Source organism: Salminus brasiliensis, chromosome 16 (assembly GCF_030463535.1).
Source record: "Salminus brasiliensis chromosome 16, fSalBra1.hap2, whole genome shotgun sequence".
In the NCBI taxonomy this organism is placed as follows: Eukaryota; Metazoa; Chordata; class Actinopteri; order Characiformes; family Bryconidae; genus Salminus; species Salminus brasiliensis.
The window spans coordinates 31874955-31902389 of record NC_132893.1 but is presented as its reverse complement, the minus strand read 5'-3'; the positions used below and the strand labels follow the sequence as shown (position 1 = coordinate 31902389).

General features: G+C 42.9%; 1 protein-coding gene across 1 annotated transcript in view; it reads right to left on the bottom strand.

Annotated features, from left to right (window-relative positions):
* Window positions 1–26667, bottom strand: part of arl15b (ADP-ribosylation factor-like 15b) — a 69571-nt gene extending 42904 nt beyond the window's left edge. The window contains exon 1 of the mRNA XM_072659147.1: window positions 26252–26667. Coding sequence (XP_072515248.1) covers window positions 26252–26356 — 105 coding nt within the window. The 5' untranslated portion in view covers window positions 26357–26667. The remainder of the gene's footprint in view (window positions 1–26251) is intronic.
* Between the last annotated feature and the right edge of the window lie 768 nt (window positions 26668–27435).

Genomic DNA, 27435 nt, shown 5'->3' with positions numbered 1-27435 from the left:
CGGAGCGGAGATCTCACCTAATACACATCCATGTGAAGAGAATGCCCTCTAGTGGGCACACGGAACAACTGTAATGATGGGAATTCTGTTACTTCCCTTGTGAAAGATTGTTTTATTGTATTTGGTCACATGATTATAAAACCTCAGATCACAAGCTTTAGTAATATCAACTGTTAAAGGCAGGGATGGGGGATAATATTAAAAAGATGAGTGTCAGAGCGTTACAAAAAATAAACGATTTCACATCAATTTCAAAGCGAAAAAAGACAAACAAAAGAAAATGAATTTATATTCATTTAAAAGAAAAAAAACACAAATCTTATATATATATATATATATATATATATATATAAAATTACTTACATTATTATTATTATTATTATTATTATACATTTAATGAATTAGTTTTGAGACCTTTAGACTCAAACACAACGAAGCTCGGACACAAAAGCTTTAATGGAGGAAAAAAAAAAATGCTTTAAGAGATAAATGGATGATCGGTCATTGGGCTGGATTAAGCTAAGAGGTAAGAGAGGAGCAGCTGTGTGTGTGTGTGTGTGTGTGTGTGTGTGTGTGTGTGTGTAAGAGAATAAATTTTGAGATTTAATCCATATTTCAGCATAAATTAAGAATAATCTACCCTCTGAGCTCAACAGTGGCGACGCTGTGTTTACAGTGCTTAATCATTTGCCTTAAAATAACACTGACTTGATTTAGTGACTTTATTGTTAATGTTAACTTATATATATATATATATATATATGACAATATGTTATGGTATTATGATAAACACTGATCAGCTGCAGGTTTCATTACTAACAGTGTAATTAGACTGGGTTAATTAGATGAAGAGCAGCAGATGTTGAGTAGAAATCACTGTATTCAGTACAGGAGAGGATCTGAATAGCGGTTTTGCTTTAGCATCTGTCGCTACTGAGGTGATCACACACACACACACACACACACACACACACACACACACACACACACACACACACACACACACACACACACACAACTGCCTAAACACTACTTCTTGGGTGGCCACTAGGTGGCACTAGGTAGCCTATTTTCCTACACACTGACTAAGGAAAGCATATTTATTTGGGAATGAAAATAATAAGCATGTTATTGTTCAGGAGAGAACACTGGAGACAGGAACTCTTCACTGTTTACTCACACACTGGCCTACCAAAAGCAGAATCAGTGGAGTTCCAGTTTATAAACCTCCCAACTCCCCAAACAGTCATGAAGGTGGTCTTTTCATACCAACTGTGTACTGGCAAGAACCTAGCGATAGGATTCACATCTTGACACAGGAGTTATGATTCAATATATTGCGATATATTGAGATACCGTAAACAAGACGATATTCCTTTTTTTTTTTTTTGACAAAAAAAAACAAAAACACCATCTGCAAAAATCGGAGTACAAGTTTTCTTTTATCCAATCAGAAAATCGGGATCTGAAGACCCCGAGAGCACCATCTAACAGTCAGGGTTTAAACATAGCATTAAACGAAGCACTGTATTTTACACACCCCTACCAAATAAATAAGCAGTGGCAAGTGGGCCTGCAACCAGGTATACTCCCAATACTCCAGTCAGGTCTTCTTCCGAACCCTTAAACAATGTGCAAGCACAGAAATCAGGATGAAAGGAAGGAATTTGCTTTAGGGGTGGGGTCAGAACGCACTATTCTTGGCTAGGAAAATATCCTCTCCCTAAAATAAAAAAGGAAATGCACATTTGTGAGATTACTTCCATTCCGTAACGTCGGAAACAGAGCTTTTCACAAAGGGAAACGAGTTTTAGTGACGGATATCAAGGCAATATGGTGCAAGACTATCGGATTAGATAAGATTTCCTTATCTATAACCCTAATATATCTCCCAAAATATCCCAACAATGGCACTTTAGGCCCCATATGAACTCACTGAGCATAAGGAACAAGATCCTAATTCTGGGTTGGGCCTCACTTTGCTCTCCAAACAGCTTCAATACATCATGGCTTGGATTCCACAAGATGCAGATAACACTCCTTTGGGATTCTGGACCATGTTGACGTGACCGTCACGAAATCCCTGCAGATTTTTCAGGAGAGCTTTCATGCTGTGAATCTCACCACGTGCATTCAGGTCCGCAGACTGGGAAGGCCACTGAAGAACACTGAACTCATTGAACTCAAGTTCATAAAGTCAGTTGGAGGACACTTCTGCTTCGTGAGATGGTCCATCAACATGCTGGAAGCATTAGAAGACAGCAAATTATGGTGGTGAAAGGATGCTCATATTCAGATGGCATTTAAGTGGTGATTTAGACAAAGACAGAGACAACCACAATCACTATTGATTAGTGCTGGCTTTGCTCAAGGGCCCAACACAGTCTGGCGAACCAAGGTATCGAACCCGCAACCCTGGCATTGATGACCCAGAGCTTTAACCGCTGCTCCAACAATGTACTGGCATTGACCGACAATTACTCCTCACACCATTACACCATCTCCACCAGCCCGGACTGTTATAACAAGCCAGGTGGGGTCCATGGATTCATGCTGTTGGCACCAGCAGTGTTCCTCAGCAGATATGCAGATTCATCCGACCAGGTTATGCTTCTCCTGTCTTCAGCTGTCCAGCGTTGGGGAGCCTGTGCTGAGCCACTGCAGCCTCAGCTTTCTGTTCTTGTCTGAAAGAAGTGGAACCCGACGTGCTCTTGACGTGCACTTGTAGCTCATCCACCTCGAGGTTGGATGCTGTGTTGTGCATCCTGAGACGGTTTCTGCTGACCATACCTGTACAGAGTGGTTCTCAAGAGTTACTGTAGCCTTTCCGTCAGCTCTCTGTTGACCTCTCTCATCAACAAGGTGTTTCTGTCTACAGAACCAAGTATTCTCTGAAGAGGTGGGTCTTCAGCCTGTGTTCGAGGTCCGTTCGGACACCCAGGGGAAGCTCGTTCCACCACTTCGGTGCAGGACAGAAAAAAGCCTGGACGCTCGTCTTCCACGGATTTTGAGGGATGGCGGGTCGAGCCGAGCCGTACTTGAAGCTGAAAGGGCTCTTGGTGCGGATCGGCTTTTGACCATTGCCATCAAGTATGGAGGGGCTGGTCCGTTCTTGGCACCTCGCACCAAAGTTCTTGGCTTTGTAGGTCAGTGTCAGGGTTTTGAATCTGATGCGGGCAGCTACAGGAAGACAGTGAAGAGAACGCAGCAGTGGAGACGGTTGATGGTCATCAAACAACAAAGGGACTTTCCAGAGGGTTAATTGTATAAACAAATAGTTGGCAGTGAAACAGACAAAGAAGGAGAGTGACCACTTCAGGTCGGCAGGCGAAGAGTAATCGTAATCATACAAGCAAAGGAGTAAGATGACCATTTGCTGAAACTATAAGAACGTAATGTTAGATAGGGGCGTATTTTCTCTCACTGAGAAGGTGTAGAGTTGAGAAATCCTTAAATATGAAATGACCCATCGTCAGTTTCAAAACACACTTAACCCACTAACGCACATCAGCCATCCAGTCATATCGCATGCAGATGTTTGATCTCAGCCTTCGCAAGAATGCAGAACAAATGTGTAACAGACCTGCGAGAGTCCATTCAATGGCCTGACCTTCAGTTACATAAACCCCCTCCAAATCCCCACTCGCTTAATGAGCAGTGTATTCAACCTCAGACCTGACCCTCCCTACAGACAGCAGGGTCACCATTAGTGAATATCACACAGCCGGGGCTAAACTTTACTCCAGTGCTGCTGCTGGCAAAGCAGAACCACCACCATCAGAACCGCCACCACCACCACCACCACCACTACGGCTGCAACAGTACAAAGAGCAAGCATGCTAAGCTAAATCCTCAGGACGCAATGAGCAGAAGCCAGGCCTACTCACAATGCAGTCGCGGCTGTTTGTGTAACACAGGCACAGTCCTTTCACTGGAAATGCCCGCCAATACCAGCACCTCTGCCCTCTCCCACTGTTGCCATGGCACCGGGTAGGTGAAGGCTGGGCACATGGCCAGACGGGCCCAGGCAAACAAAACAGGAAACGCGACAGGGCTCGAAAGCGTGATTGACAGCCCAATGGGGGGTTTGGAGGAAGTCCCACCCCTTTATACACAAGAGACACAGATACAATAAAAAGCAAACGGGTCCCATTCATTCGCTGCTGTAGTTCAGCCAGAGCAGGAAAGGCTGCGATTATCAGTCACCACACAGGCAAAAACTCACAATGCCAAACTGCCTCGAAGGCAAACATGAACACTTCCGGCATGCCACACAGGCAAATACTAAAACTGCATCATGCTTCCGGTCAATAAGGACACAGTCTAACTGCCTCACCCGCCAACACTGTAGACGCTTTACTGCCTTATAGGCACACGTTGACCAATACTGACCAACTGACCGACTAATACCTGCTGAAACTTCACGACACAGATACAATCTGGCTTACAGACTGCAAACTGCCTCACAGGCCAATACTGACTCGGATTCTTAACTTCAACACTGCTTCACTGCGTTCCCACACAACACGGTCACTGCAGGCAAACTGACGCTATCTGACCACCTTAAAGGCCAGCACTAATACAATCTAGCATAAAGACCGAACAGACCACCAACACCAACCTTTACGACTGCCTTGGAGGTCAAAATGTATCTGACCGACTGCCTTAAAGGCCATTATTGATTCTATCTATCTATCTGACTGCCCTACAGGTATACAAGCACTCTCTGACTGCCTTACAGCCCAGCACCAATACGATTTGGCACGGACACTGCTTCACAAGCAATGGCCAACACTGAGTCTCCCTTCCTGCTGTACAACAACTGAAACACGGTCACTGCTGGCTGCCTAACAGGCAAACTGATGCTATCCGACTGCCTCACTATCAGCACCAACAGGCTATGTTAACTAAATGATCAGACAATGCCTCACAAGCAATGCCTCACAAGGACTTCACCTTCCCCTTGCTGCTGTACACTACCTGCATAGCTGCCTTCCAGGCTAACGTCAACACTGCCTGACTGCATTTCCACTTACTGACCTCTATCGGACCGCCTCACAGGCCAACGTTGATACGATCAGCATAAATGCAAACTAATGTCCACCAAACGTCATGACTCAGGAGTCAAGAGCATACCTGACTGACTGCCAACTTCGATTCTCCCTGTACTACAACTGCATAGCTGCTTTCCAGGCCAACGTCAACACTGCCTGGCTGCATTTCCACACGACGGCAACACTGCTGACTGCCTTAGAGGCAAACACTGATGCTATCAGCGCCAACAGGCAGCTGTGTAGACCAAAAAAAAAAAACAACAACTCACATTTGCATGGCAAATGGTAAAGTATACAAATAAGAAACCACACAAGGTTACAGAAAAATACTTCAGGCATATGAAAATTACGAAATTAATAAATAAAATATCAATAAATTACAAATACGCTACTTAATTCATTAAAATATATTTAATAGTCTGACAAAAAAAAGCTATTTACGGGTAAAGAAAATGACATCTACGCCAGAATAATCATTATTTTGCTCAACTTTAAAGAAACTGACAGTACATCCCATTAAGGCGCATCCAGCAGAGGGCAAAGGCCAAAAGACTCGATGCGCTGATAAAATCTTTCAGCCTCAAGATTCGTCTCCCCAGAGTGACGGATGGGAAAGACAGTGAGTGAACGTATCTGTGCTCTCTGGCAGATTGCTGGAGCAGCGAATCACTAGGGGGATTTGCACAGCATTAAAATTGCAGCAGGATAAGAGCATGGGGCTCAGCAAAGCCCTGCTAAGCTGCACAGCTTCCCCGCTGCTCTGGCACTGATGGCACCGAGCTGGAAAGCACTCGCCTTTCTCCACTGCCCACTCGGACTTCAGACATGCAGACTAACCACCTCTAATCCTCTCAGCCCTGACAGAGCACTCCAGATAACGAACAAGGCCCTTTTTCCATCCTAATCACTGTTTAACAATATGGCTGTGCCTTTTTAGAAACAATTACGGGGGACGGGGATCTCTTTGCGCCTTTCCAGAATTAGAGCGAATATCTGACGACCAGGGTTGAGTTACAGCCTTGGAGAGCTAATAAATCCAGCGCACTGGGATCTCATAGAGGAAGTGTGTCTTTTGTTTTCCCAATCCGTGGTCTATTCCCACCTTTTACTGTGGAGGACAGGGTGGAGAGGGGTTGTATTTTTGAATGGCATCCTGTTTGGTCTCACAGAGTGTCCCCGTTTCCCAGCATGCCCCGGGACGGTTGGCCAGCACCGGCCGTCCCGAACTGCGCTACGAGATATCCCACCCCCGCAGAGCGGAACTCCGAAACCTGCCTGCTATATCCGGCCTTATCAAAGCACGGAAGGGGAGCATGTGGAATATATGGTTCTGAGTCGCCATTCCGATGAATGAACCCGTCTCCTTTGTTGGCTGGAGGGACAACAGGCATGCCCTACGGCACACAGGACATCGCTTGAGGCACAGAATTTGACGGTAGCCACTACGGCGTCCTGCATGATTGCTGACGATCAAACCGAACATCAATAAAACTTAAAAAGATGCCACAGAAGAATCAACCATATTTGTTTGTTCTAATAGTCGAGAGCATGAAGCAACTTTAACCTTTTAAACTAGCGGTGAAACGAATCAAAGACAATCCGTGATCTGTACAGAGCGCCTGTGGATGCTCGCAAACTGCAGATTAATCGCCAAAGTTTAACCAGAACACTGGAAGAGCTTTACAGTAAGTATTCCCTCCGTCTGAGCAGCTGCCCGTCTTGCAGACAGAGTGTGTGGATAAAACCGGTATGGCCTGTAAACACAGAGCCACGTGAGCCATAACGCAACACATCGAGGGCGACCTCACGTCTGCAGCTCCATCACTCTGGTGTGTGAATGGAGAGCAGAGTTGTATTAGTGTGAGCTGCAAAAGTTTGTCCCACTAACAGAAACAAAAACAGTGACGAAATAAGTCACTACGCCAAAATAATGCACCAAAAGTCACTAATACAAACAGTCAGAATAAAAGTCACTAACATAAACAGTGTCAAAATAAGTCACTAAAACAAACAAAGAAGACCAAAATGAGAGTCACAGTCACTAATATAGACGTATAAATAGTGGCAAAACAAATATCACAAATACAAGCAGATTATGGTGAAATAAGTGACTAAAAGTCACTAATACAAACAGACAGTGGCAAAATAAAAGTCCCCAGTTTTGTAGACCCTAAAATAAAACCATGTAGGACTCCATCAAATCAAATATTTGTAGATCACTTTTTATAAAAGACATAAGATCAGCAAAACATGAAAGCTAAGACAAGGGTGGGGGGCCTCCATTTTCCTAACTAGTCTCCTAATAACTACTGATAAAATTAAGGCAGCACAACTGGGAAACGAAACGAGTTCCTACTATATTCCCAAGACGAATGTCAGATTTCATCTATGCTTCAATAAACCACACTACAGCTGGGTAGTCCAGTTTAAAAGTAGGTCCCCTTCTTCTGACAGAATTCATCAAGCGCTTGATCAATTAGCAGCAGAGTTGAACTTTACAGTAGTAATAAATTACGCCATGCTGTAGACCTCCGTTCCCAGCCCTCATATAAAAACATTTAAGGCTGAATTAAAGGGGTTTTGTTAAAGCTATCAATCCAAAACTCTGTTTGAAGAGGATCTTAACCAGCCCTACTGAGCAACAAAGCAACAATTAGCGCCAAGCTGTTACAGTTCGGTTAACAAGGCCTCCTGGGATTACACAACATGAAGCATGAAGAAGATGATTTCAGACCTTTCAGATCTTACACTTTCAGTCAAACCAAGCTGCAGTAACTGAGAAATTGTGCACCAAATGTAACCCTGTTTAGAGGGAGTTAAAGGATAAGTGTATTGTGTATTATCACGCCATTGGTTCATTCAGGTCGTCCGCCACTGTAAACTCCGACACCACTTTCTCTTAATTTTCCTGCATTGAAGCTCCTCAGACTGGAAAGCTGGAGACAACCTGACAGTGTTTAAACCTTGGTGATCCAGGCGGACAGGCTCACAATGTGACATTGAACACACTGCACTACAGCTTTCACAACGTAAACCAACCCAAACAACGAGGCGGAGAAACCTAGCCTCAGGGCAGTGTTGCTCAGGCTTTTCAAAGCTGAACAAATGCTGCCTCATAAAGAGGAACGAGGTCTGGAACATCTATTAGTAGGGTGAAGAAAGTGATCTGAAAAAAAGTGTTTCGGCTGCAGTGATTCAGGAATGGCAGAATTAGGTATAATACATTAAAATTAATTTAAAAAAAAAAAAACAGTAAGTCTGGGCTCACATTTGGCCCAATATAAAAAAATGGCACTTTGCGCTATGAACATAAAGCTTGGTCTATTCTTCACTACAGTATAAACTATGGCAAATTATGGCCTAAAATAATAGTGGCAAAAAATAATGGCAAATAATAGCCTAAAATCACAACAGTTTCACTCCCTCTCACTTAATAATTACATATTTACAGGTAAGTATTTACAATTACTCGACTATGAAACTATGACTGGTACAAATTCTAGTTCAAGATATCACTAATGCAGTTTTGACTAGTTGTATTTTGCATTTAGGATAGTTTTAGATCCCTACAATTTGAGTTTTAACTACTACTAACAGCATTACTACTAATAACAAAATAATATTAGCTAAAACTAGAGATGCACTGATACCACTTTTCCCTTTCCAATATCAGACTTTCAAGTATCTGCTGATCCTAAGTATCAATAACGCTACCAACTCTGACTTAAATACTGGATAGAGGTCTATAAATCCTGATATGTATTGTGTTGCACTTTTTATAGGTTGCACTTTTTATATTTTATCCCAAATAAAATACAATAAGCTTGAAAGAGCAGCATTTACTTGAGGAACTGCACGTTTGAAAGGTTTCAGAGCTATAAAAAAAATAAAAACAATTACCACAATGCAGAAACACGAGCAGGTAGGGAAGCAGAATCTGGCTAAACTTCACAAAACAGCTTTTAACTGGTGTTTAAACTCACATTTCAGATCAGTGAAAAAACACCAGTTTACAAACAGAAAGTGACCAGAACGTTCAGGTTCTGGTAAAACGCTACTAAACTTTAGTGTTTTCTTTAAAGCTGCGGAAACTCAACTTTTGCTGATAAGTACTAATGTAAAGGTTCCATTAAACGTCTATTTAATGGTAATAACTATTTATGACTGGCTTTTACTGGTTGTTTAAATGTTTAGTTTCATAAAGTACCAAGTGCCGAAACGGTGTGCAAGAGCCAGTATTGGCGCAGATACCGATACAGTATCGCTGCAACAGTTTTTACTGGCCAGAATTAGTGTTACAACTACAACTGCAATTTCTACTAGAAAAAAATCTAATTAACTATAGACATATGTAAATGTTGTTTGAATTTTTTGCAATTTGAAAATCAATCAGCAAAAATGTAATTAGAGATAAGAGATGGAAATTCCATATAAAACAACTAACATATGACTAGTCAAAATATACCTTAAGGATATGTCGTCCTGCCAATGTGAATAGTAAGACTGGCTTTACAGATCCTTACATCTACATCTAATTCTGTGTAATAATCTATTATTACTAGTAGAAAATAATAATCTGAGTTTCCTCTTGTAAAATCTGCATCACAGAGATCCTGAATTTAAGATTTCTTGCACAAGTTATTGTGTTGTGTGATTTTAGGCTAAAAAGGCTTACCATAATAAACAGTTCATCAGGAGGGGAAAATGCTGAAATCACATCAACAGTCCTAATCAGACTGTGGTTAAATCCATAATTCCAAGACAGACTGGATTGTTCTGAAGAACATAATCAACACAAATCAAAGGGCAGAGTTACACCATGCCATTGTGTCATTATCACACAATCATGAGAGCTTCTAAGAAAGAAGACTCACTAGAGATTGCTGGAAATGGGAGCAGCGCCCTGCAGACATGGATTCCTCTGAAGTGAGTTATAGATTTTTTGGGGTTTTTTTTCCCCTGTAGACTTTCCTCTCCAGACGGCTGAGCTGAGAGGAACTGAAGTACGCTGAATATAAAGTAAAGACGCCACGACTAGAAGAAGATCAGTTTAGGACAGGGGTGTCGTACACCTCAAGGCCCTGTGGTACTGTGGAGTTTGGTGCTTGGCCTAAAGTTTCTAACACATGTAAAACCACTGTTTTTAAACAGTCGACACAGTAGGTTATTCAGGGTTTTGGGCTTTTCTCGCCAAGTAAACACAAAAATGTTTGAGGTCTTGTCCCAGTATTGTCTAAGATGACAACGTAATTATGACGGGCCTAATTTGTGATGGTGTATTTTGATACTATGGTGTGAAGGCTGATGTCTTTGGATTGTGTTTGTGTAAATATGAGTTGTACGTATATTTAGTGTCCCGCTGTAGCACTTAATATTGCCTTAGGGATCGATAGTGTATCTCCGTCAATCCATTCTTCCATCCATCTAGCCAACAGTCCATCCATCCATCAATCCATTTATTCATCCAGCCAGCAGTTCAGCCAGCAGTACATTCATTCGTCCAGCCAGCAGTTCATTCATTCGTCCAGCCAGCAGTCCAGTCATTCGTCCAGTCATTCGTCCAGCCAGCAGTCCAGTCATTCGTCCAGACAAAGTGCCAGCATCAGACCGATACTCAGATTTTGGAATTGTAAAAATAGTGTGATTGGCTAGGCATAACCTGGGATATCTCACCTGAACGTATTCCTGAAAACCCTCTGATTGAAGATCTGATTGAAGGAGCGCAAAAAAACGCTCAAATGTGTGAATAAACGAAAGACTAAGAACCACCACCAGTTGGCCACCAATTAAGATTCAAGTTACCCATGACAGTTATTGTCAAATAGCTTCTACTTCTCGTTCAAACTAAATTTGGGGGTGTTAAATTGGCGAAAACACTAAACTCTGTTTTAGCAGAGGCCCGGCTGCAGAACTAGAGTCACCGACAGCCTCAGTTAAAAGATCAGGCTGATAACTTGGCTCTTTAACACACCATTAGTGCGAGAGCAGATCACACAGGGCACTAATGACCCACATTACACAAGCCTCCAACCAGCCACTACAGACCACTCGAGCAGAACTTACGGGCCCTCGCCACATGCTCGCTCACACTCCTACACGACTCGAAATACATTCCTTACAATTATGGTTCTTGGCTAGGACTTACAGTTCTAGGGAAAACTAGAACAGGACGTTCTTTAGTTTTCAGTGAACCGTCCACTGAACGGTCATTCTACAGCATTAATTAAAAAATTACATTTTGGCTCCTTTACTTAAATAAATAAATAAATAAATAAATAAATAAATAAATAATTGGAGCACAAAACTTTTTTGGGAGTCGGAGTGTTGATCTTGTCAGTGGGAGATATTGGGGGTGGGTACTTTTTGGGTCACCTCTTGTCAAAGCGCTTTTACAACCTTCAGGCTCCCCTGCTCTGCACACTATAGTGCCCTTCCTGTTCAAATACACCCACTTCACCTCAGTAAGAGCCTTTAATGGAGTTGATTTCTTGAATTAGGCGAGTGAGAGCCAACGAAACACCACAATATGCAGAGCAGGGGTACCCCAAAACTAGGAACCCCTAGTAGATGTTTCCCAAAGGGGAACTGTTCAGCTAGCCACGTAATGCAAGGGAATTCCCCAGGGTTTTCAGCTTAATTGCCATCAGCTTAATCTGTAGCACACGGTCAATTACCACAGACAAACACACTTATCACAGATCCCAATGGGCAGATGGTGAAGGAACTGAAGGAACCTGCCCTACAGCTTCTATTTTAAGGCTTTTGCAGGGTTCGACATCGCAGTCTGTGTCAAAATTCACAATCAGCCACACGACACCCTCTCCCTCCCCTGAAAAATTAAAGCGACTGGTTAATACTGCATGTAAATAATCAGCGCTCTGGCCACACCTGCAGCAGACCGAACCAGTAGTCCAGAGTCCAGTAGAAGCAAATCCCAAACTCAAGAGGCCCAGAGATTGGTTCTCTTAAACAGCTTTTACACTTACCGAACCTTTAGAGCAAGCACTTTTGGGCCCATAAAAAAAAGGGATACTGTGAAAACACCCATAGACACAGTTCCTGCAGACTGAGCAGAAAAGGTGCTGGTTTTTGTGAAACCGCAAAAGGTACCGAACTCCAAACAGGCTGTTTTTGCACTGTAGCTTCCATGCATGCGCTGGATGTAAATGGCATGCTATGAAAGCATCACCTTTTCAAGATGTGGCCCTTTTAAAACATCAGTAAGAGCAGAAGCAAGTAAGGAAGTAAGTGTAAATCTGGCAAAATAGCAAGTAATACATTCCATGCTCTAAAGAGAGCAGTGTAGGCGTGTTCTTCTTGAAAAAGGCTACGACGCACCGGTTTTCTGTCCTTTTAATAAGTACATCTTGAGCGAGTGAAGTCTGACGGCTGGTGTTGGAATGACAGTAATAATAGTAGTAGAAGAAACAACCGTCCACGATAAATAATCTCACGCTACAGCAGAAGTTACCCAGCCTGACTTCGCTGAGTATCGCTGAGTAATACCTCCCTGAGAACAGGGATAGATATCTGCTCATCTCACTCTTACTTTCTCTTACTCTCGGTGTGTGTTTTACAGAAATACCTGAGAGGGGAGGTGACTTCCTCCTTCTGACCACCACCATCAGCATGAGCCCTGATCAACACAACTCTTCTTGCTGGCTGTAACATGAGAGAACATGCCTGGAATCCACACAGCCGGGTGCGAGGCCTGGAGCAGAGGTGATGAACAATCGAGCTGCGTAGTCAAGAACAGAACTAGAGCTGGGCAGCATGATGATATTTTATCGTATCATGAAGAACTTTGTTATGGTGATATTCTGTTAGTGCTTAATAAACACTGATCAGCTGCAGGTTTCATTACTAACAGTGTAATTAGACTGGGTTCATTAGATGAAGAGCAGCAGATGTTGAGTATTAATCACTGTATTTAGTACAGGAGAGGATCTGAATAGTAGTTTATAAGAATCGGTCACTACTGATGTTTTTAGTCTGTGATTATATGCATTATGATAAATATCATAAGTCTTTAAATATCCTGATACAGTATTTTTACCATATCGCCCAGCCCTAAACAGAACAGCAGGATAGGGGGTAACGTGTTGAAAATATTTCGGTTTGCATTAATGCTCTTACTGACCTGTATGAATATAGATGCAATCAGTGACATACTGTGGCTAATTTTAATTGGACTGTTCGGTGTTCTTCTTATAAAAGGGCCACTATCATGGACGGCTGAATTTACTTACATTTTTAAAGCTACAGTACACTCTCCTCTCCATACATTGAATAAATTTAATTCAATTTTCTTTATTTAGACTTTTTTATAGCAAATGTTGTCATAAAGCAGCTTTACAGAGATCCAGTCCGAGCTTCATTTGAGCAATGACAAACTCCCTCCATTCTTAAGACACAGTACCAGAAACACCTCAGTCACTCTCATAACTTCATTACTGTCATAATTAACATCAATTATATAGGCCTAAAAACAGAGCCCTGTGGGACTCCACAAGATACGCTAAACCAAATGGTTACTGAATAATTCACAATGGTTTCTGCTATAGGAATAATGGCTCAATAAGAAACCTAGGGATCTCTAGTACCAAAACAATTTGTCTACATAAATAAAGGTATGTTTTCTGAGAAATTCTTCATATTTGTAGTGAAATCTTCTTTTTTTTTTTTTTTTTAGGTTTAAGGTCAGATAATCTCTTCACACAGGAGCTCTAGGTCTGAGATTCTAAACATTTTGGTATAAAAAAATGGAAAGGGAAAAACTCCTTCGGGTCAAGAGGAAGAAACCTTGAAAAGAATCAAGACTCAAAAGGGGAACCCGTCCTCCTCAGGTCGACACCGGATGGCACAATAAAAAGCAAACCAGGAATAAAAACAACAATAAAACTAAACTGAATTAAGAAAAAAAATGGCAAATGTGACGTCAAGCCATACAGGATAAAAATGTGAGTGAGAATGAAAAAGTCCATGCAGATAAACATTGACTGTATGCTGTAATGCTGTTATTAAACCAACTTACTTACATATCTCCACCTATTCAGCCTACCACAATTCAGTCCCGGCCCCAATTTTGCACATACTGCAGTTCCCAGAAGTGTTTCCTTTCTTAGAGCTTTCTAAATGAGGTATACTACAGGACAGCCAATCAGGACAGAGCTTATTTATCTAATACTATTCTTAAGACACAGTTCCAGAAACAGCCTGTTTAACCCCTTAGACCCTGTATGCCCACTCTCACTTAATCTTATAACTTCATTACTGTCATAATTAACATCAATTTTATGGGCCCAAAAACAGACTCCACAAGATACGCTAAACCAAATGGTTACTGAATAATTCACAATGGTTCTGCAATAGGAATAATGGCTAACCCTCTAGTACCAAAACAATTTGTCCACATGAGTAAAGGTATGTTTTCTGAGAAATTCTTCATATTTCTAGTGAAATCTTAAATTTTCTCTTCACACAGGAGCTCCGGGTCACATGGTGTCTTATTATCGAGAAAGCTGGGATGGTTCTAAACATTTTGGTATAAGGGAAAAAAAAGGTAACATCTTATATTGTTTTGTATTATCTTCTAAGTGCCTAAGAAGAAATCGCCTCATCTAAGAGGTCAGAAAATGGTCAACAGGGTCATTGAGGCACACCGGCAACAAGGCCATCCTGTCTGTCCCCGAACTGAGAGAAGGGCTAATGTGCAAAATGGGCAAAGTTTAAGATGTGTTTAAATGATGGTTACAGGAGCGTTATGCAAAACATGCAAAAAATATACAGTACATCACACTCCTGCTGCGTACAGATCCCCCACCCATGCTGACCACTGTGCCCGAACTGGACCTTGAACAGAGCACAGAGTTCAGAACAGAGCTCACTCATCTTGTATTTGTCTTAGACACAGTGACAGAAACAGCTGGGTTCATCCTATTCATTATATTTTAAATAAATGGAAAATATAGGATACAGACCCTTACCGAAGTGAATGTTCACTGGCTAAGATCTGCTGACAGAGGTCAGTGTGATTTTCTTTTGTTTGCTTGCGATTCAGTTCAGCTGGAGACAGACAGCAAGCTCAAAAGTATGAGTGTGGTCTTTCCACACCACAGACATGAAAAATGGATAATCAGTTTCAGCTACCATTAAAGGAAATCCAACTTGGAATGACCCTAAGCTCATCTCCATAAAATGAATACGCGTCATCTCAATAAACAGACTGCGCAACGAGGCTCACAAAACTGGTCTATGAAAACCCAATGCTTAGATCTTACCAACTTCAATCTTCACGGTCACTGACGCATCTAAAAAGAGTAAAGAGCTGATCCTGCATTTGTTGGAGTAACTGTCTCTACAGTCCAGGGAACAAGGCGGCTTTCTACTAGATTTTGGAGGAGCATTGCTGTGAGGATTTGGTCAGAATATTGGCTGATGACCACCCCACCTCCTCATCATCATCCCCAACTCCCCACCTTATCCCAAAAGTACTGGATAGAGCACCGGCCATCATTCCAGAGAAGTTCCACAGTTCTTCCACTGCTCCACAGCAGCAGTGGAAGTTTTTAAAAACACCACCCACTGAACCATGCTGCTGAAAAAGATCTGACACACTTCAAAATAAAAAGGTGCTACAAAGGATTCCTTGAGAAATTTGAGAAATAAAATTACGTAAATGTAAAAGCCTCTTTACCAAATAATGACTCTTCTACAGTCTTATTCAATAACCGACAGAGGTGAAGACCTGAGCGACTTTGAGAAGGACCAAAAATCGTTATGGCTACATGATGATGTCTCCATGTCGACCACTGCACATCCGAACGTCAGAACTGCACATTGACACCAGGCTGTCTGGCCCGAGGACTCTAACCTGACCCTAACCTTAACCCAACACCACCACCACATCAAGCATATTGTGGCTCACTGGTGTATACCTGATCTATTCCTTGGCATCGACCCACAAGTCCCATAAATTGGTGCGTCCCAACGAACATAATCAACACAGACTAATAAACGATTAAATTCACACTGCCGTCTTTCCTCCTCCAGTGTTTCCCCACAATCACGCATTACGTAATATTTCTGCTGTGTGTTAACTGAGAATAGGGCACGCAGTGGTGTTTGGCAGCACAGCACTAAGAATCTGCTGCTTCGCCTGCTGACCGTTGACGTAATAGCGGTACAGCAAGTCTCTGAAGAGCATTTCACTTCTTCATATAAAAACAAATATGGAACCGACGAGCCAAAACCATTGTGAAAGAATGTTCAGATCTATGGTTAAACCTAGGTTTAAAAACCAAGCAGAAACAGGCTTGGACTGGAGAAGGTTAAGGCAAGACCAGGCTAAACTGTTAAAAGTATAAGATCCTTGAGGAACATTTGGAGGTTCTTGAGTTTGAAACTGTGGAGGAATCTCGTAAGGTGTTTTGAGGACCGTTGAGGAACGTTTTTCTAGAGATTTCAGATCCTCTCAAGGTGCTTTGAGGAACCTTCAAGACAAGGTTCTTTGAAGAAAAACGTTCCTCAACGGTCCACAAAGCACCTTACGAGCTTCCTCCACAGTTTCAAACTCAAGAACCTCCAAACGTTCTTCAAGGATCTTATACTTTCAACAATGAGAGCAACATAGGCCACAACAAGAGATACCCCACGGTTTCTTGGGCGAATGGCAGAGTGGTCACCTTATTGACTTGTGTTTAGCACTTAGTGTCTTGAATTTTTAACCAATGTAAACTAGCTGAGGTTTTTCTTGGCCAAAAAGCAAAGCACTTTCGTAAGTCGCTCTGGATAAGAGCGACTGCTAAATGCCTTAAATGTAAATGTAATGTAAACAACAGGATTCTAGGACTCAATGGGCCTCTATCACCAATATCTTCTTGAGAGTTTTCTTAAATTCGTCTTGAGTCTAAGTCTAGGTCGGATTCCCAGTGTTTTTAAACTGCAGAAGTGTTCACAGCTCTGCTCTTATAACGCTGGATCCCACTGTTCTCGTAAACTGAACAAACCCCAGATGAGAAAACACTGGTGAGCGTCAGAATCTTTGTGAAATCGGCGCAATTGGGTTTTTAAGAGGAAATATCCCTTAGAACAGTTGGGTAATAAGGCCAATAATAGTCCAGACTGGACAAAACGAGGCCATCATCAAACAGAAACACAACACAACTGAGCACCAGCGCCACTCCCCAACAGGCTCTGTGTTTACTAACAGACAGTTTGGTAAACTGACATTTCTGCCCTTGTGGTGGGGATGGTGGCGGGTTTTGCTATTGTTTAAAGGCCTCTGGCCTGCCAGCTGCAGCAATTCCCCGATTGTGGCTTTAATAATGAAAAGATTTGCGGCGCAGAGGGGAATGACCGGCATGGATACACAACAAAAGCACAAAAGCACAATAACACACACACACACACACACACACACACACACACACACACACACACACACACACACACACACACACACACACACACACACACTCTCTCTGGGGCCTGTCTCATGAAGGATTTCTCGGTTAGCCGACTTGGTTGGCCAGCTAATATCAACCCTAATGCACTTCAACTCTGGATTTTCTATATGGTAGATCTAGAGTTTCTGAATGTGATCACTTATTTGCTTCTCTTTCTAATAGTCAGGGTCATACAAAAGTGTGGCTTCTTCCTATGGAATAGCTCCAGATACCTACAAGTTCCTACATTTCCCAGAAATCCTGGTTATAATTATTGTTAACTTAATGGTCCCCCCACCTCTTAAGAAATGCACTAGATACAATATACAATTATGTCGCCATATTTCCTAGTTATAGCTCTCATTAAAGTCTTCCCTTGGTACCACTTACCAAGTACAAGAACTACGCCTGCGCCCTCTTCAAAACGCCATGGGCCTATGCAGCAGCCAGAGTCCCTACACTGTTATAAAAACAAGGTATTAAAAGCTTTCTTTCAGTGATGCCAGAAAAGAACCACTTTTGGTTCCATAAAGAGAGAGAAGAACCTCTAAAAGGTTTAAAGAAGTAAAATAAACGTTCTTTATTAAGTTGAAGCTTCTTTACACTCGTATCTTTTACAAAAACGTTCTTTATGGCATCGATTAAAGCACCTCCAAAACTGACTGAGTACAAAACGGTGGTCTCCGTGCCAGCCACCCAGGCTCCACCTGCTTGATGGGGAAGGAAATTCACACTGGGAGAACACTGAAAGCCATGAGCTCTCTTTTTCCAGCCACCTGTGGAGCACACAAACATTAGACCTACAAGCATATTGGTGAGGTTTTATGGAAAATCCCTCACATCCCATAATCTCACGGTGGATGGAAACACTGATCAAACCCAGAGAAAAAACACAAAACCAGACATCTTTACAAACTAAACCCAATCATGGACAAATCCAGGTATCTGGGGGTGTTCGGTGCACTATTCTACTGTGCAGGTTTTCCAGAAGCGTCTTTTCTGTCCCTTAAACAGTTTCATCTACATCTACAGTGGCATGACCACTTTAGGCTTGACCATCTACTTTTAGTCTCAGGTGCAGCGGCCACAGGGTAAACACAGCATCAGATATCTACAACATGTTAAACTGGTCTAGGTAGGGCTCAGAGTGGCTCAGCCACTAATGGGCTACCCCTACGGTCGGGGGTTGTATTTTTGCCATCAGCAGCCGTGAGAGAGCCTGAGAGAGCACAATTATCAGGGTTCTCTCCGGGTGGGCAGACGGCGCTCACTCCCTCATGGGGACCTGGCACCGTCCTCAGAGCGTGTTGGCTATGCCGTACTGGTGGCAGTTCGAAAAGGAAGCATTGCTAGTGCTGGGGGGAAAATAATGAATGGATGGGCTAATTGGCAGTACCACCAGAATTAGGGATGCACCGATCCATGTTTTTCTGTTCCGATATAAATAGTGACACATGAACTTATATCTGATACCGATTCGATACCATTGTCTTTGTTTGAGAAAACAAACTATGACAAATTACCACCAATAAAAATTAACCCAATTTCCCAGTTTGTCACTAAAATGAATAAGTGTGCTGGCCCTCGGCACAGGGTCATCTGGGCTCAGGACTTTTATTCTGAAAGTCTGTGAGACTAAAGAGGAGCGAGCAGCTCCTCCCTTCTCTGTTCTCCTTATATGGAACTGGATTACTCGCTAAGGGATTATGCCAGGCCGATTCCAGTCATGCTAGATTGGGTAGGTCTTGCTGTTTGCTAGGATCAGTGTATGATGTGGTTGGTGGGGCACAACAGATAAAACCACTAGCAGCTAGTGAGCTATTACACCATGTGGGAGACCAGGGTTCGATTCCCAGTCTGGGTGACTATCCTGTGCTACACCAATAAGAGTCCCTGGGCAAGACTCCTAACACTACATTGGCCCACCTCTGTAATACAAGTTACCTTGTAAGTCGCTCTGGATAAGAGCGTCTGCTAAATGCCGTAAATGTAAATGATGTCTGTAGGTTACTCTGATCCTGGGTTATGAAGCCTAGAACACCGGCTATAATTGTAATATATGTATATATAGAGTAGGTGCTGCATGATGGGTACGCAATCGTTCTCGTAATCAACATTCGAACGTTAGGGCGCTACAAAGGGTTCTTTCATCAATGTTATAGAGGAACCATGCCCACTCCCCTATAGTAAAGCACTAGACAGCACTTTTTTACCCAGAACTATGCTTGCACCTTTTTTATAACACCACCCACTGAACCATGATGCTGAAAAAGGTCCTACACACGTCAAAATAAAAAGGTGCTACAAAGAATGCCTGTAGAAATTTGAGAAATTAAATTAAATAGATGTAAAAGCCTCTTTACCAAACAATAGCGCTTCTACAGCCTTATTCAATAAACCCGTTAAAGCAACAGAATGTGTTGAAGGTGGGAGGAACCGGCAGACATGAAGACCTGAGGGACTTTGAGAAGGACCGAAAACCGTTATGACTACATGACTGGGTCAGAGCATCTCAGAAACGGCAAGGCAGAGGGAGACCGGGACAAGCCAGAACATGAAGAAGTAGTGCAAGAGAGGGACATGACTCGTAATATTGGATGGTAGTCAAATGGCCCATTCCTGTCAAAGTAAGAGGTTCTAGGCCTCATTAAATGAAAGAGGAAAGCTCCACGCTCTCGGACAAATGTGTGGCCTGCAAGACTAGACTACATCAGGCTAAACCAGTATGTAAATGTTAAGCCCCAGCGAGTGTCCTTCTGCTATTCCAGCCTCAGCAGGTCACAGGCTGAATGCACCTACAGGGGCAAGCACAAGCACTTGTTCTTCCAAGTCTTCTACTGCTTTTGAGGTACTTGTTTGAGGGTGAGGTCACTGATACTCAAGTGAACCGAACACAATCCTGTCGCAGCCCTCACCGTCCAACTCACCGGAAATATACACAAAACTCTGTTTTTCCATAAGCGACACTGTTAATAGCAAAACTGTAGCAAATATAGGGCTCAGATACTGCAGTGTAATATCATAAAATTTTACTGCATTGTGTTTTATGGTGGCTTAGGGTAGCATGGCGGGTACCTTCACCACATTTCTGGGTCAAACTATGGTTTGCATCTCCTCTACACCAATAAAGTCCTTGTTCAAGACTCCCAACACTGCATTCTCCTGCAGATGATTTAGATGCAGGTCGCTCTGGATAAGAGCATCGACGTAAATGTAAAAGGAAAAGCTTAAAGATTTTTTTTTTTACTGATAAGTTATTTTAACCCTCAGACAAACCAGCGAGCTTTCCTTCCTCAACAAGCCGAATGTTAGGCTCCAATGAGAGTCCTTCTGCTGTTCCAGCCTCAGCAGGCCACAGGCTGAATGCACCTACAAGATCTGATCATTTTACAATGATCTTCTACTACCTACCATGTAACAGTTTTACCTTTAAATAACAGCTTTAAAATGATTTAGATCCTCCACAGACTGCAATAGGGAGAATAGAGCTTCGCTCCATAGCTACTGTTGCTACTTTAGGCTCAGCACGCCTGAAATTGAAGCAGTATTATTTAACGAAATCCTTAAACATAACCATACCGAATCAGTTCACATGCCTCCCATGCCAGTTCTGTGTCTCCCAGCTTGTCCAGAAATGCATGTGTGCAGCATGTCCTATAGTGGAGGCCCAAAGTGCAAAGTAAACTCCCTGACTGTGGGCCCAGGTGCAATAAATACAAATTCTCCATACAGCTGCTTTAACTTTAGGTCTGAGGCGCAATTGAACTGAACACAGTCCTGTTGGAGCCCTCACTGTCCGACTTACCGGAAACATACACAAAACACACAAAAGCAAAAATTGACTGTAAATAACAGACAAACACAGCGCCCAGAATCTGCAGTGTAACATGCCCTATTGTACTGTGGGCATGTTGGCCAACCACCTTAGTCCCAGGTGGTTAGTGTGGCATAACTGCCAACACCACAGCATTTCCTGTTGCAGACTAGGGTTTAATTCACCAACCTGGTAAACACACCACACTGATGAAAGAGCATGGGCAAGGCCTCTAACTTCACATTCCCCCAGCTGTGTAACAGGATTCAGATGCAAGGAAAGAATCAGTGCCATCCTCTCAATCACATACTGTACTGTATGGAAACATGCACATAGGACTCTGGACCCCGGGTGGTCCAGCGGACTAAGGCGCTGTCACTGTGATCAGAGGCTCGCTGGTTCGTATCCCGATCACGTTACTAGCGATCGGCAGCCGGCACAATTGGCCTTGCTCTCTCTAGGGTGAGTAGATATACTGCGCTATCCCCCACATTACACTAGCCGGTACGTCAGAGCCGGGTGTATGACGCTTCCCTCCAGGTGCGTTAGTTGCCTTGTGATGTCGCATCGGCAGCAGCTGGAAAAACAGGAGCACGTTTCGGAGGGGGCGTGGGTTGGTCTCGCCCTCACTAGTGTCGGGGGTGTGGCGTGTGATTGGGGGAGGGAGAGAATACGTACAGGTTGGGTGGTGGCGATCTAAATTGGTAAGAAAAATGGGTAAAAATCTAAAATAAATAAAAACGAATTAAAAAAATGCTCCAACCACAGAAAACGCCGATCAACCAATAAGGAAATTGTCACGGGCACTTGGCCTCCCTCACCCACAGGGGAATCTGTGGAGACATGGATACTTTTGCAGACATGCTCCTAAATCAGCTCCTTCCGGTTAAAGGCCAGCACTTCCAGGTCTTCTTCCAGCTGTGTTTCTTGAGGAAATGGCTCTATTCTGAGGGTAGTGGCTCCTACACACCAAAGAAAATAGTCTAGCACACCCCACACACACCGTAGGTGCTGAGTGAGTTTCTGTAAATGAGCGATTTCTATATAAACAAAGAGAAAACCATCGTGATTTTAGATTAGCAGGTACAAAAGGTTCTAGGTTTTTATATAAAAGTCTAAATACATGTTATGTGCTGTATTTTAGAGGGCGAACACACTTTTGCACATTTAACACACAACAACTTCTTACTATTTGCAACACTGAACTAGTTTATTAGCCTATGCAGAATGCGGAAACAATTATTCATTATTTGGTCTTCGTTTAGCACATTTTGGGGAGTCCCACAGGGTTCGATCTTCGGGACTGTGATGCTAAACGTGGCAGTAGTGTAGTTAAGAGAGTGTCGGGACTGTGATGATTAAGAGAGTGAGAAACTGAAGTGTCCTACGCCTACGAATAAGGTTTAAGGGGTTACTCGAACACTGATATTACGGCACATTTCTAATGTTATGTTTATAATCACAACATTTAAAGACATGTTCACCATATATGATATTTATCACGATGCACAGGACTACAGACAAAATGACAGATTCTTAAAAACTACTATTCTAATACTGACCCATACTTGGCACAGGGATTTTGGCACCTCATCCAATGAAACCAGACCAATTAAACGGTTTGTAATGAAACTTGCAGTTGATCGGTGTTCCTTAAGAAGCACATACCACTATTAACTATCTGCTGTATATGGTTTGGTAATTTTTATCAATAATTAATAACTAGTTCTGACCAGAGGAGGACGGGTCAGGTCCCCCCTTGTGAGTCTTGGTTCCTCCCAATGTTTCTTCCTCCAGCTCTGAGGGAGTTTCTCCTTGCCACTGTCGCTGTTGGCTGCTCACTGGGGGTCTTTGGATCTTTGATCCTTCATGTCTTACGTTATTTCTTTTTGTCTCTGTCTTTTACTAATTACTAATTATGTAAAGCTGCTTTTTGACAACAGTTGTAAAAGCGCTATACAAATAAATCTGACTTGACTTGACTGACTATTGTGTATCAGGATACGATAAAATTGCACCATCTTGCCCAGCTGTAGCTTCCTTTACCCAATATACTCCAGTACATTGAGAATATATACTTAGTCTTAGGCTTTAGACTACATTACAAAAGCCTATATTTTAGAGCATAGTATAAAAGGTTTAAGCTATATAAGCGTAGGCTCCATATCTGAATGTAAAGGTTTTGAGCTGCAAAGGTATAGGCTGTATTTCTCATCGCAACATAGAACAGGACGTCTGAAGGCATTTCTAGCAGTAATATAACCAGGGATGCACTGATTCATCTTTTTCTGTTCCGATACATGATACCGATACTGATACCGATCCCGTCTGATACTGATCAGACACCATTCTTAGACTAATAATCCATTTACCTCACCATGTGAGAGAGACTTGAGGCATCAGGATTGACGTAATCATTACTTTACTAACTTCAAACAAACTACAGACATAAGATGAACCCAAGTCTGTGAGACTAAAGAGGAGCGAGCAGCCCCTCCCTTTTCAGTCCTCCTTATATGGAAGACGAGCTGGATTACTCACGGAGAGAGGATGCCGGGTCGAGGGCATAGATAGGGGGAGTCTTGCGGTTTGCTATGATGCATGTATGATGTCTGTAGGTTACTCTGGTCCTGGGTTATGAAGCCTGGAATACCAGCAATGCGAAAATCGGGTTCTGTGAATGGATCGGACTCATTATTCAATACCCGATCCAGCTGATTTTGTTGTATCGCGACCGATATATCCGATCCTAGTATCTAGTACCTATTTCACTCAGTATTTCAGCAATAAAGCAGTGCAGAAACACACCAGCTTGAGGTGGGCTAGTTTTCCTAAAAGCACCAAAACCCAAAAACACACTCCTAAGTTTAAAGAACAAGAACTAATTCAGTCTTCAGTACTGCAACAGTGAAGCTCTGCAAAATGCAAAAGCCGGTCATATCAGTGCTCATCAAATAGGCCGTACATCTCACAGCCCAGCTTCCCCAATGCATCATTGTGTAAAACCCATCTTTATCATTAGGAAAAGTACTCAGCTGCTCTATCATCTCGCAGTGATCTCTGAACCATGTCTTACCCCATATCACCCTGCCGAACATTAGCTGCTGCGTAAGCACATTTCTCGTAGCGTCAGGTCTACCAGTGGTGGAACACAGAGTGAGAAGGACAGCCCTCTTCAGTTTAAAGGAAAGGGAAAACAGTGCTGAGGTTAGACGACCAAACTGTGTTCAGGTGGCCCTGAAGGACCAGTGACAATCACATTACTGTGCACTGCTAAAGGGCCTTGACTGACAGACCTGCTGTATAAAGTGATAAAGACTTATCTGTCTTATCTAACGACGTTTGTGTGCAGGATAAAACCAGAAGTGTCATTAAAACAGCGTCAGACCTTCCGAGCAAGAGGCCAGTGGTAATTAGGAGCTATAAAATAATAAGCTATTAATAGTAACTTACTTTAAAAAATAAATAAATAAATAAATAAATAAATAAAAAGTTATTATTAGCTACTAGACGAGTCTTGAGGCCGACTTTAACAGAAGATCACAGATCTCTCTCTTGGTGTGATGAGGAGCCCCTACAGCAGCAAGGTAGGAAAAGTAATATTTAGAGACATAAACCATTCCCTCGATTTAATGACTTGGTTCTTCATTTTAGGAATCAGTTCTTAACTTAATGAATCGTTCCCAAAGTTTAATAAATGGTTCCCAAAATTTAAGAAATGGTTCCCAAAATTTAAGAAATGGTTCCCCATGTTCCCTCAGTTTAAGAAATGGTTCCCCCAGTTTAAGAAATGGTTCCCCCAGTTTAAGAAATGGTTCCCCATGTTCCCTCAGTTTAAGAAATGGTTCCCCCAGTTTAAGAAATGGTTCCCCCAGTTTAAGAAATGGTTCCCCATGTTCCCTCAGTTTAAGAAATGGTTCCCCCAGTTTAAGAAATGGTTCCCCATGTTCCCAAAATTTAAGAAATGGTTCCCTCAGTTTAAGAAATGGTTCCCTCAGTTTAAGAAATGGTTCCCCCAGTTTAAGAAATGGTTCCCTCAGTTTAAGAAATGGTTCCCCCAGTTTAAGAAATGGTTCCCTCAGTTTAAGAAATGGTTCCCCCAGTTTAAGAAATGGTTCCCTCAGTTTAAGAAATGGTTCCCCCAGTTTAAGAAATGGTTCCCCCAGTTTAAGAAATGGTTCCCCATGTTCCCAAAATTTAAGAAATGGTTCCCTCAGTTTAAGAAATGGTTCCCCCAGTTTAAGAAATGGTTCCCTCAGTTTAAGAAATGGTTCCCCCAGTTTAAGAAATGGTTCCCTCAGTTTAAGAAATGGTTCCCCCAGTTTAAGAAATGGTTCCCCCAGTTTAAGAAATGGTTCCCCATGTTCCCAAAATTTAAGAAATGGTTCCCCCAGTTTAAGAAATGGTTCCCCCAGTTTAAGAAATGGTTCCCCCAGTTTAAGAAATGGTTCCCCCAGTTTAAGAAATGGTTCCCCATGTTCCCAAAATTTAATAAATGGTTCCCTCAGTTTAATAAATGGTTAAACCTCTTGTTAGGTTACGGGTTTATTAAACTCAGTGTAATATCAGCTGTAGGGGAGCTATTTATTAAACTCAGGGAAGGTTTTGGGGTTTTAGGTCTGTAAGTATTACACTGGTACTTTGGGGCTTCTGTAGTGAGAGAACCAAAACAAAGAAGAAGTGAGTCTTTACACGACCCTAAAGACACCCAGCACGAAGCCCCTCCGGGTTGAATGTAGTCAGACAGCAGCTGTTGTTAATAAGCAGCGTTTTTAGCCGCTAGCTGGGAGATTCCTGCAGAAATAAGCGGACAGACAGAGCGACCTGCCCGGCCAGCCGCGGCTCGGTCGCTCAGCCCGTTAGTGCTAGCCTGCTAACCAGCTAACCAGCTAACCTCCCCTTAACCAGAGATACGCGCAGCCAGCTCGGTACTGTACCAGATAATCCATGTAACGCCTCGGGAGCTTGTTGTTGTCTTCAGAAAAGTGAGATCCTGGGCGAAGCAGGTTGTCAAATGAGTTGCTGGCGTAAAGCGAATGCATCCAGAAAGCCGTGTCTCCGGATTCCCCGCCTCTCCGCCTAACAACAATCAGCGGCTAGCGGCGCTAGCCACGGCTCTCCTCCTCGGGCTCACACTCCGCTAAACACCCCGCTTCGTGCCGCGTAAACGTCGCAGTCGCTCAGTCCCGCTGCACACACATTTCCCACGTTCAGTTTTCCTTCCTCTGTTTCATTCCTGGCGAGTAAAAAGCCACCGAGCGCTGCTCACAGCGGGCTAACCCTGCTAGCCCGGCCACAGCTATTTCCAAACACACGAGACCTGCCCGTGACGTCACGCGCGTGGCTGCTGCACCACAGAGCGCGGTTCGAGCCGTATTCGCGCTTAACTGGACCCAAAGTGTGGAGGTTACGAGGTTACACGAGTAAAGGCTGAACTGGAATGAGAAAAGATGCGTTAGTGGGGCTTTTTAAACGAGGTTACGGGGCAGGTGTGAAACGCGGAGAGCTCGTAGTGGACACTCTCGTCGGTCGAGGAGCTCTGAGGGGATCACGTGGTCGCGGATCACTGCCAGCAGCAGCAGCGGGGGCTGAGAGGCTGAGCTGGGCTTGTGCGAGGAACCAGATCAGGACCTAAAGGACGGTGTAGATTAAGCTCGTGGCGACCTCTAGTGGCCAAAATAGGTCCAAACGTACAAGAGACGTTTAACTAAACTACTTTGCTGACATATTTGATCATGGATTTGGTAAATGGTTTGTTAGGACCTACTTTTAAAGTCCCACAACTACTGTGTTATGATCTGGCTACCAGTCTGAGCTGAGGCCCAAGGTCCTCCCTGCTTTTCTGGGGGTGGGAGGCTTGTCTTTCAAACTGAATACACAGCAGTCTGTATGAAAAGGGACCTTTGAGCTCCGGATGTCGTAATAAATCATTCCCTCCGTTTAATGACTTGGTTATTCAGTTTAAGAATCAGTTCTTAACTTAATAAATAGTATCCTTGGTTTAATAAATCATTTCCTTGGTTTAATAAATAGTTCCCTCAGTTTAATAAATCGTTCCCTCGCTTTAATAAATAGTATCCTCGGTTTAATAAATAGTTTCCTCAGTTTAATAAATAGTATC